This window comes from Siphateles boraxobius, unplaced genomic scaffold (assembly GCF_051911475.1).
Source record: "Siphateles boraxobius isolate OS27281-9 unplaced genomic scaffold, OSU_SipBor_1 41, whole genome shotgun sequence".
NCBI classification, from domain to species: Eukaryota; Metazoa; Chordata; class Actinopteri; order Cypriniformes; family Leuciscidae; genus Siphateles; species Siphateles boraxobius.
Window position 1 is genome coordinate 23,056,940 of NW_027509042.1, and position 11,325 is coordinate 23,068,264.

At 37.6% G+C, this 11,325-nt stretch overlaps 1 protein-coding gene across 1 annotated transcript in view; it reads right to left on the reverse strand.

Annotated features, from left to right (window-relative positions):
- The window catches only part of stx8 (syntaxin 8), an 82,696-nt gene extending 72,216 nt beyond the window's left edge, over positions 1-10,480 (reverse strand). The window contains exons 1-4 of the mRNA XM_077198963.1: positions 10,357-10,480; positions 9,824-9,923; positions 9,629-9,723; positions 7,188-7,298 (exon numbers count right to left, since the gene is read on the reverse strand). Of these exons, the coding sequence (XP_077055078.1) occupies positions 7,188-7,298; positions 9,629-9,723; positions 9,824-9,923; positions 10,357-10,373 (323 nt within the window). The 5' untranslated portion in view covers positions 10,374-10,480. The remainder of the gene's footprint in view (positions 1-7,187; positions 7,299-9,628; positions 9,724-9,823; positions 9,924-10,356) is intronic.
- Positions 10,481-11,325: the final 845 nt, after the last annotated feature.

Below are 11,325 nucleotides of genomic sequence, written 5' to 3' on the forward strand. Positions count from 1 at the left end.
GCTGGACAGCCGTCGTTTCACTGTGCCATCCTCAATATGTTTACTTAATATCCTGACGGCCAGCTAAACTTTTTCCCCACACCAAGACTCTGAAGATTAATTCGTAGTTCGACAGGTTTATTGGAGTTAGAGAAATTTGTGAAACTGCAACAGAGCAAGAACAAATTAGTGTCGCGCCAATTTCATTCAACCTAAACACCACATGAATAAAGGCTAATTTACACTATTCCCGTTGCATCTCGTTTGTACTCATTTTACATTATTATAAGAGCAGAAATACATGTGAACAACTTTCAGGTCCTTATAGCACATTTAACGTACAACAAAGACACAAGCGAGAGCTAGCATTAACATAACCGTACATTTAGACTATCACAGATTACACTCTACGACATAAATTATTGTCAAAAATAATAAAGAATAGCTCCAGACAATCTCACAAAACAAGATATACATACCGACGATGCTACGCCAGACACAAGAAGTCGACAGATACGGTGGAAAGAAATGCAGTTTTTAACAGACTTGAAACGCGCGTGAAGTGCAAGAGTTTTCCTAGGACTACGGGTCACGAGATAGGACATTTAGAACCATGCGAACTTAAAGTGAACATGACCTAAATAGAAACGCATAGGAAAAGAATATTCCTGGAACACATTATAATACTGAAATGCTGATTAAACGTAAAGCATGTTTATCTTAAGTGACTTGAACTTAATGCTTACATATATTATATATATATATATATATATATATATATATATATATATATATATATATGTATAGGTCCTTCTCAAAAAATTAGCATATTGTGATAAAGTTCATTATTTTCCATAATGTATTGATAAAAATTAAACTTTCATATATTTTAGATTCATTGCACACCAACTGAAATATTTCAGGTCTTTTATTGTTTTAATACTGATGATTTTGGCATACAGCTCATGAAAACCCCAAATTCCTATCTCAAAAAATTAGCATATCATGAAAAGGGTCTCTAAACGAGCTATTAACCTAATCATCTGAATCAACTAATTAACTCTAAACACCTGCAAAAGATTCCTGAGGCTTTTAAAAACTCCCAGCCGGTTTCATTACTCAAAACCGCAATCATGGGTAAGACTGCCGACCTGACTGCTGTCCAGAAGGCCATCATTGACACCCTCAAGCAAGAGGGTAAGACACAGAAAGAAATTTCTGAACAAATAGGCTGTTCCCAGAGTGCTGTATCAAGGCACCTCAGTGGGAAGTCTGTGGGAAGGAAAAAGTGTGGCAAAAAACGCTGCACAACGAGAAGAGGGGACCGGACCCTGAGGAAGATTGTGGAGAAGGACCGATTCCAGACCTTGGGGGACCTGCGGAAGCAGTGGACTGAGTCTGGAGTAGAAACATCCAGAGCCATCGTGCACAGGCGTGTGCAGGAAATGGGCAACAGGTGCCGCATTCCCCAGGTCAAGCCACTTTTGAACCAGAAACAGCGGCAGAAGCGCCTGACCTGGGCTACAGAGAAGCAGCACTGGACTGTTGCTCAGTGGTCCAAAGTACTTTTTTCGGATGAAAGCAAATTTTGCATGTCATTCGGAAATCAAGGTGCCAGAGTCTGGAGGAAGACTGGTGAGAAGGAAATGCCAAAATGCCTGAAGTCCAGTGTCAAGTACCCACAGTCAGTGATGGTCTGGGGTGCCATGTCAGCTGCTGGTGTTGGTCCACTGTGTTTTATCAAGGGCAGGGTCAATGCAGCTAGTTATCAGGAGATTTTGGAGCACTTCATGCTTCCATCTGCTGAAAAGCTTTATGGAGATGAAGATTTCATTTTTCAGCACGACCTGGCACCTGATCACAGTGCCAAAACCACTGGTAAATGGTTTACTGACCATGGTATTACTGTGCTCAATTGGCCTGCCAACTCTCCTGACCTGAACCCCATAGAGAATCTGTGGAATATTGTGAAGAGAAAGTTGAGAGACGCAAGACCCAACACTCTGGATGAGCTTAAGGCCGCTATCGAAGCATCCTGGGCCTCCATAACACCTCAGCAGTGCCACAGGCTGATTGCCTCCATGCCACGCCGCATTGAAGCAGTCATTTCTGCAAAAGGATTCCCGACCAAGTATTGAGTGCATAACTGAACATAATTATTTGAAGGTTGACTTTTTTTTGTATTAAAAACACTTCTTTTATTGGTCGGATGATATATGCTAATTTTTTGAGATAGGAATTTTGGGTTTTCATGAGCTGTATGCCAAAATCATCAGTGTTAAAACAATAAAAGACCTGAAATATTTCAGTTGGTGTGCAATGAATCTGAAATTATGAAAGTTTATTTTTTATCATTACATTATGGAAAATAATGAACTTTATCACAATATGCTAATTTTTTGAGAAGGACCTGTATATATATATTCTTTTTTTTTTTTACTCAAAACAAAGACCTATATGCATCGTCTGGTGTCGTTTAAAGCCATTTGAAGCTGCACTGAAACTGTCATTTGGTCCTTGGACCGTTTGGTACCCCATTAAGTCCATTATATGGAGAAAAATCCTAGAATGTTTTCATCAAAAATCTTAATTTCTTTTCGACTGAAGAAAGAAAGACATGGACATCTTTGATGACATGGGGGTAAATAAATTATCAGCAAAAGTTATTTTTAAAAGTGAACTAATCCTTTAAGATGTAGGTACAGTATAAGACAAACATTGATTGTTACATCATCACATTATATTTTTATCAGTCATTAAATTGTAACGGTAGTTGAAAATGCTATAAACATTTGCCAAAACTATAAATCCAACATGAATACAAAGAGTACATTTCTAAGAACTCGGCACATGCATTTCAAATGAATTACTTTAAAGATTGTTTCCTCTTCTTTATCACGGACACTCTTATACAGTATGTCATTGACCCACATATAAAGTATATTTTTATACTGAGGATTTTTTTTTAAATGTTTCCTTTCAGGAATATGCAGTTGCTTAAGCAGGTTAAGGTGAAACTGCATGTAAAAAAAAAAGGTATTTGAGTAAAACCCAAATGACTTCCTCTCACTATAAGCGCCAGTTTTTGACAATGGCCCTTCTCTTTCAGTTTGTTCAGCATCAGTGGTGGTTCATTTAAGTTCAGAGAGGTCGCTAACCTCTGAAGAGTCTTCAGCAAGATCCGTTCCTCTCATTCTCATCCTTCCTCACAACAAGGAAGTTTATATCTCACACGCTTGGTGAGCTAGGCCTCTTTCATCCCCATTCATCCACCTTGCTGATCTACAAACATACCAAACCAGTCCAGTCCAAGTCCAGGCCTATATTAATCCTCTGGCCAGCGAGACAAGTGGTCAGCGGTGGATACTAATCTTTCTGACATGTTTGGCAACTCGTAGCTTGCGCCAGCCCCTCTCCACTTCCTCCGCTCCATCTCAGCGGTGTGAGGATTAACGTTTATCCAATTAACCTCCCGCAGAGCCCGCAGATTTAATCAGACGAGGCATCACACTGGAGCGAGACATGGAGACAGACCACGTCTCTTAGAAGCCCTATTTAACTAATTACAACTTTGTGCATTACGATCAAATATAAAAGAGAGGAAATTGGGGGAGGAGGGTTGGGACACCGGGTCGGGAACTCTGAATCTTCAAATGAGCGGTATGTCATTTTGTGCTTGATTAGAGGTTAATCTTCGACAGAGGTATTGTTTTGCGAATGCCATAAGCCTGGTCTTATCCCTATGGAAAAAGTTAAATGCTATTTCAGCCTATTGAAGCAAAACTAACACCCCCACTGGCAGACAAAGACCACACAGTAAGATGAATCCAGGCCCTAAAAATCCTGCCAGGATAACACCCTCATAAAATATTCTTTAGCATTAAAAACTTGATCAAATGACTGTAATTTATTAGTGTTCTTTTAGCTAAATGTGTGCACGGCGTAGCAGTGTGACGTGAACGGGAACTATAAAGATAAAAGTACAGCCCTCCCATGTTAAGGAAATAGAGGATTAAGTCCACAAAGATGGGTAGGGGGAAAAAAGGATCAGGCCTATAAATGACTTCTCAAATTCCCCTAATTTTATTAAATCAGAGATAGTAACCAAATACCTCTTCTCAGCCTCTACCACCCACTAAATCAAAAGGGCCAATACTGATCGAGACAAAGCCTTTATATTAGCCTGTATCAGTGTTATAGTATTAAACACTATATTGTCAAAAGTTTTGGGACATCTGCCTTAACATGCACATGAACTTTAATGGCATCCCATTCTTAATCTGTAGGGTTTAATATGGAGTTGGCCCACACTTTGCAGCTATAACAGCTTCAACTCTTCTGTTTATAGGAATTTATGACCATTCTTCTAGAAGCGCATTTGTGAGGTCAGGCACTGATGTTGGACGAGAAGGCCTGGCTCGCAGTCTCCGTTCTAATTCATCCCAAAGGTGTTCTATTGGGTTAAGGTCAGGACTCTGTGCTCATTAAGAGTTCCTTTCACTGGAACTAAGGGGCCAAGCCCAACCCCTGAAAAACAACCCCACACCATAATCCCCCCTCCACCAAACTTTACACAATGCAGTCAGGCAAGTACCGTTCTCCTGGCAACCGCCAAACCCAGACTCGTCCATTGGATTGCCAGAGAGAGAAGCGTGATTCGTTACTCCAGAGAACAGCTCTCCATTGCTCTAGAGTCCAGTGGCGACGTGCTTTACATTACTGCAGCCGACGCTAAGCATTGCACTTGGTGTTGTAAGGCTTGGATGCAGCTGCTCGGCCATGGAAACCCATTCTATTGAGCTCTCTACGCACTGTTGTTGAGATAATCTGAAGGCCACACAAAGTTTAGAGGTCTGTAGCTATTGACTCTGCAGAGAGTTGGCGAGTTCTGTGCACTGTGCGTCTCAGCATGCGCTGACCCCGGTCTGTGATTTTACGTGGCCTACCACTTTGTGGCTGAGTTGCTGTTGTTCCCATTTGCTTCCACTTTGTTATAATACCTCTAACACTTGACCGTGGAATATTTAGTAGTGAGGAAATTTCACGAATGGACTTATTGCACAGGTGGTAACCTATCACGGTGCCACGCTTGAATTCACTGAGAGCGACCCATTGTTTCACAAATGTTTGTAGAAGCAGTCTGCATGCCTTGTGCTTGATTTTATACAACTGTGGCTATGAAAGTGATCGGAACACCTGAATTCAAAGATTTGGAGGAGCATCCCAATACTTTTGGCAATATAGTGTATATAATATTATAAAAACTATAGTACTTATTAATATTTTGATTAATGTTTAGGTTTTTGATTACCCTCATGTCATTCCAAATCTGTATGACTTTCTTTCTTCTGTGTAAACATAAGAAGTTACCAATGACTTCCACTGTTTGAACAAAATACATTACTCCAAGTATCTTTTTTATGTTCCACAGAAGAGAAAAAAAATCGTACAGGTTCGAAATGGCATGAGGCTGCGTAAATTATGACAAATATTTAATCTTTGGGTGAACAATCCCTTTAAGTTTTAGTCATTATGTTATGTGCTTTTGTCTTTTTTTCTATATATTTCTATTTCACTTTATTTTATTTCAGTTTTGGTCATTTTAGTACTTCAACCTCAACTTATTTTATTGCGGTGAATTGTTATTTGTAATTTTCTATATTTCAGCCTTATTTCAGATAACAGCAATTTTTTTAAAGTTCTAGTGGTCGTTTCAAAAAACAACACTATCCTGTATAAAACTGAGCAATGAGAAAAGACAATAATCAAGACAGATGGAGCATTAAACTCCGTATGATAAAAAAGAAAAATCCTAATTTAAAATCAGCAGGTTGTTTTGTCTTCCTATCCAAGTTTGTGTAACCTGGCTCCAGAAGGTCAAATCTGAATAATGACCATCTCATATTTCTAAAAGAGCTCAGCTCCTGAACTGTCGTTTCGATTAAGAGTCATAAGCGCACAGGAGATTGGCGGTGACGCGTTATGTCTCTGATTGGTGTATTTTGGAGAGAGGATGTGAGCGCAGTGGAGAGTAGGGAAGTGTAAACAGTCCTGAAGGAAGAGGTTCAAGGCTCAAACTCTGATCAGCAGAGCAGTAAAGCTGAACTGGAGCCCTCAGAGTGTGTGCACAGACTTAAGTTTCAGCACAGGTCACAACATTTCTGGCATAAAGTTACTCAACATTGGGACACTACACCAAGGGCAAGCAGGAAAGATGGCAAGCAAAGGCCTCTGTGGTCTGGTATACTAACTACGGCATAGACTTCATGGTTTCTGCTGGACCGCGCCAGTGTGAGAGAGTTAAGGCCCAGTCATTTGGATCGGTCACTTCCTCTTTGAGGCCACTGCAGCGTTGTACAAGATTAATGAATGTAAAACTTTCAGTGACATCCATTATGCCTTGCAAACATACACATTTGGCTTTCTGCGACATATTCTACACTGCTGTATTAAATTACACTGATAATTTCATTTAATTTCATTTTAAATAATAATATTTTTTTTCAGAAATTATAACGATTAATTTTTACATTCGTCAAAAATGACCGTTTATAATGTTAATAAAATATTTATATTTCAAATAAACTATGATCTTTTGAACTTTCTATTAGTCAATGTACCCTGAAAATATACACAAAAATATAAATATAATATTTGACATGCTTCTTGAGCACTAACTCAGCGTATTAGAATGATTTCTGAGGGATCATGTGACACTCAAGACTGGAGTAATAGCTGCTGAAAATCCACGTTTGAATGGTAATGTACAAACCAATTAGTGATGTTTTGCATCATTATGTGTTTATGAATTTATGGAAAAGAGAAAAATATTGTTAATGAACAAAATAATGTTGACAAGAAAGCTTGGGATTTAAATACAAATCTCAATACCTCAAATATTGAGAAAAAAATATATACCGTTGACTCCTGGAATGATAACTGACATTCTTAAAAGAATTACTGATATTTTTAAAAGGTTGATACTGATAACATTTAAAATAATACCGGTATATAATTTAACAAATAATACTGTATCCAATATTGCTGAAATTAAATGAACACAACACAACACAACATTTACTGAATTAATGTTTGATTTTAGTAAATCAATTTTGTTATTGTATAATGTCTATTTAGCCATGCCAGTAATATTGGCCTAACACAATTTTTTATCCATTGGTCATATTTTACACAGTATGTGTATGTACCTTGCTGGCTCCGCTTCTGTGATGTCTCCTTTAAAAGAAGCGTTCAGTCTTGTTTCTCTGGTAGCAAGATCATCAACAAGGTTTTGTCTTCTGTCTGCTTCAGCTTGCATTCTGGCATTATTCATTAAGGCATTAAAATTATACATTTATGACTGCATAATTATGCTCATCTCAAAGAAAGATACGCTTAATCATTATAAACATAAATGACTTATGAACACAACATTCACATTTATTTCTTTTAGTTGTATAGAGCTAGTACTTCCAAATCCAATTGTGTTTCACAAGAAGCATTACTTCTGACCACGCTGCAATTGGTTTATTATAAAACACTGCCACCTACAGGATCTCATGAGAAATCACAGTTTTTTTATCATTGTGAAGATGTTTTGTTTTAGTGTTTTTGCTCAGCCTCATGTCATATTACAGTTTTTTTTTTTTTGCAATGGCCTAGCTAAAAAGCAAAGGTCAATACTTAACCACACTTTCAGAACTCTTCACATATTCAGTGACACAGAAACCATTTTTCACTGCAATCACACAAAATGCATTCAATGACCACATTTTCCAAAATCCATGAACACTTTTGTCAGTCATACTTCACCATCTGCAAAACACTATCTATTTGCAGCATATTTTTCGAATGCTTAACACACTGCTTTCAAAACTGATAAAAGCATTTAAATTTCAATTTAGCAGAATATTTACAATGAAATTAAATCATAATTTTTCCAAACACAACTAATTGCAATTTAAGCTGAAAGCCGACCCAGGTGTCCTATTTTTAGTCTCAATAAAGTAGTAATTGTTTTTCAGTCATCTTTTAGTAAATCGGGATGGCTTCAGAATGATTTTGTTTGGAAACATGGTTCAAGGAAGACACATCGGTGGGGAAAGAAGAGAGAGGGAGGACAAGAACCCTTGCAGAACTGTACATCCATCCATCCATCTATCTATTCTAACATTTTCCAAACCCCTTGTCCTGTAGGGTTGTGCGGAGACTGGAGCCTTTCCCAGCATCTTGGGTCATAGCAGGAAAACACCCTTGACAGATGGCCGGTCAATCACAGGGATGACACACTCGCACACATTCATATTCACACTCTCACCTACAGGCAAACTTACAGCCTCCAATTCACCTGTCCTGTATGTCTTTGGAAACCCAGAGGAAACTAAAGTCGATACGGAAAGAATATACAAACTCCACACAGAAAGTCCTCTGGACACAGGGGTGTGTTGTTTATGGGGGGGGGGTTGTTGTTGTTGTTTATATTGCTTCAGGATTTTTGTTGGTTTTTTTGTTGTTGTTGTTTTATTATTCGTTAGTAAATTTGTATATGTAAAGATATATAAAAAAAGCAATTGCTGCATTTCTCATACATTCTTTATGCTGTAATACAGTCAGTAAAATGAAAAGATCTTATTCTTTTGCTATAATGAAATACTGATTTATGTTAAAAAGAAAAAATTCAAACTTTAAAGATAAAGGTTCATGATTTATGTAATGATCGCTGATGTTAGTGTTTTTAGGTCAGTGTGTTATAAATGACACGTATGTTTTCTGAATGAGCATTGTTGGCAGCGTTCTGGTGGAACAAGCTTGTTTTGAGGCATATATAACGTTTTTTTGTTGGTCTGAGTAAGTTTTGGAGGTGAGATTAACTGTTTGGCCAAGATTCATATTGGTACTGCAGACTGTACGAAGAGTTGTGAAAAAGTGGCTTCAGTATTGAACGATGCTTGTTAGCAATTGAAAATAAAACCTAACCTGTATTCTTAATATTGTGGAACACAAAAGGAAAATTTTGAAGATTTCTTTGCTGTTATGTGGTCACTATGAGTTCCACTAAAACAACAACAACAAAGATTGAGAACCTTTGTGACTGGATCATAAAGCGATAAACTCAAGAACTTGATTCATGAGCCATATCAACTGGTTCACTAAAAAGAAGAGGCTCAAACGAACAACATGTTTAGTAATTGGACTGATCCTGTTCTTGAGATACCAGCTCACTGGAGTGCAGGATAATCAGCAAATAATATATTCTGTTTGGCCTGTTCGGGGTTAGATGACTTCAAAACCCTTGGAATATATTACATGTTTGTTTGTTTTTTCAGTCTTTTCTAGAGCTTAAAAGATGAGCTACTTTGCACTGCCGTTTGGAAAGGATGAATGTGAAATTTGCATTTTGTCTTCCACAGAGAAAATGGGGTTGAACCCTTTTTTGATTAACTTTCATTTAAAAAATCTTCAAAACAAACACAACCAACTCTAAACAAACCATAATGAACAGATTCTAAATATGAGTATAATGCTGAAATTTCATATTCTTCCTCTGGAGTGAAATATAACAATATACTGAAATTGCCTTTCCAAATCTTTGAATTCCACTCTCAGGATTTGTGCATGAAATTAGTATTAATTCTACTGGAAAGGATACATCTGTCTTTGAGCAGCAGCTCGATTCAATGTGTCCCTGAGCTGTGCTATATTCTGTTTGAGCTTCTGTAATGATGCTCTCAGGGTCATGTTCAGCTGCAGGGATAGACACACAAGAAGAGAGATATACCAACGTAAAGACCATTGACACAGAGTGCTCAACTTCATCCTATGAACAATGAAACCCTGTCTTTACCTTGGCTGGATTTCCTCCAGTTCTTTGCAGTCTGTTTCTTTCATGGATGTGTTCTGCAATTTCTTGAGCCATCCGACAAGCTGCATCATAATTCTGTAACCTAAATAACGGGAAACAAAACAAAAATTGCAGTTCTGTCAAACAGTTTTACACCTATGACATTACGCTGATAGTAACAGATCATAAAATATGTGTTGCCAGATATTTAATCATTTAATCAAGAGTGTCATCAACACAATCATGTGACATGGATCTCATCTAACCAGCCTGGCAACATTTCTAAGCTATTCTTTTTTCGCCGCGTAAAAAAACAATCACACATATGTACACAAACACATAACGTTAGTAATTAACTAAAGCATAGGATATAATGAGCCATAAAGGAAATTAAAACAGATATTTTCAGTCTCCATTGATGTGGCTGCTAACTTACAGATCCACTGAACTAAACAGCAAATTGAGTTTTCTGAACTCTACAGTACTGACCTGTAGACCTCAGATGTCAATAAACGATAACAATATAAAATGCTTACCAGAAATCCTGTGACATATTGCGACACTTTTGTTTCAGTAATAACCAGCGTTTCTGTAGAAAATCACATCAACAAACAGCGTTGTGTTAGTTCCTGTTTGGGCATGACGTCAGACGGTGGCCTCCTACAGACACAATTGATTCGGTACTTCAAATCTGAAACAATCATTTACAAAGTTTGACTTTGAGAGAGAAGAGAAAAGAAAGAGGGATATATAAAATAAATTACTTTTATTGCTATGACCACTATTGAACATATGTGCAATTGTAAATGATTTGAAACATGTGTTAGTTCTTGATAATCTAAAATTATGAATTTGATAGAGGTCATTCTCAAAAATCTAGATTTGTGACTAGCAAAATAAAGTTGAGGTTTTAATTCAGCTCAGGTCGTGTTTCTTTCATAAATGCTGATAGTGTGCATATTCACAAATTAATAAAGAGTTGTAAAACCAGTGATGATACCAGTGATTATTATTATGTTATCATCTTAGAAAGTCTTAGCGTGTGTGTGTGTGTGTGTGTGTGTGTGTGTGTGTGTGTGTGTGTGTGTGTGTGTGTGTGTGTGTGTGTGTGTGTGTGTGTGTGTGTGTGTGTGTGTGTGTTCAAAATCATGTTTGATGTTTTACAAGTTGCTTATGATGCAATGAGTGAATAATTAATATAAGCAAGCTAACATGAGAATATTTATTTTCAATATTCAACAGCAGCAGTAGTAAATACACGATTCAAGTTTTGCAAGTTGTGAATGAATATGATGCAAGATGTTAATAATGTAGGCTACTTAAGCAAAGCTAGCATGGTATGCATTTTGAGACACAAAATACAAGAAGCAGCACTAGGAGGAAGACAACTTTTCTGTAAGGTTACAGGCAAGTATTTGTGGCGAGCAGGACGATGCCGACATGCCGACGGGAAACACCCTCCTGTGGCTGAGGTATTTGAACAGAGCTGGGTAAATCTATTGTGT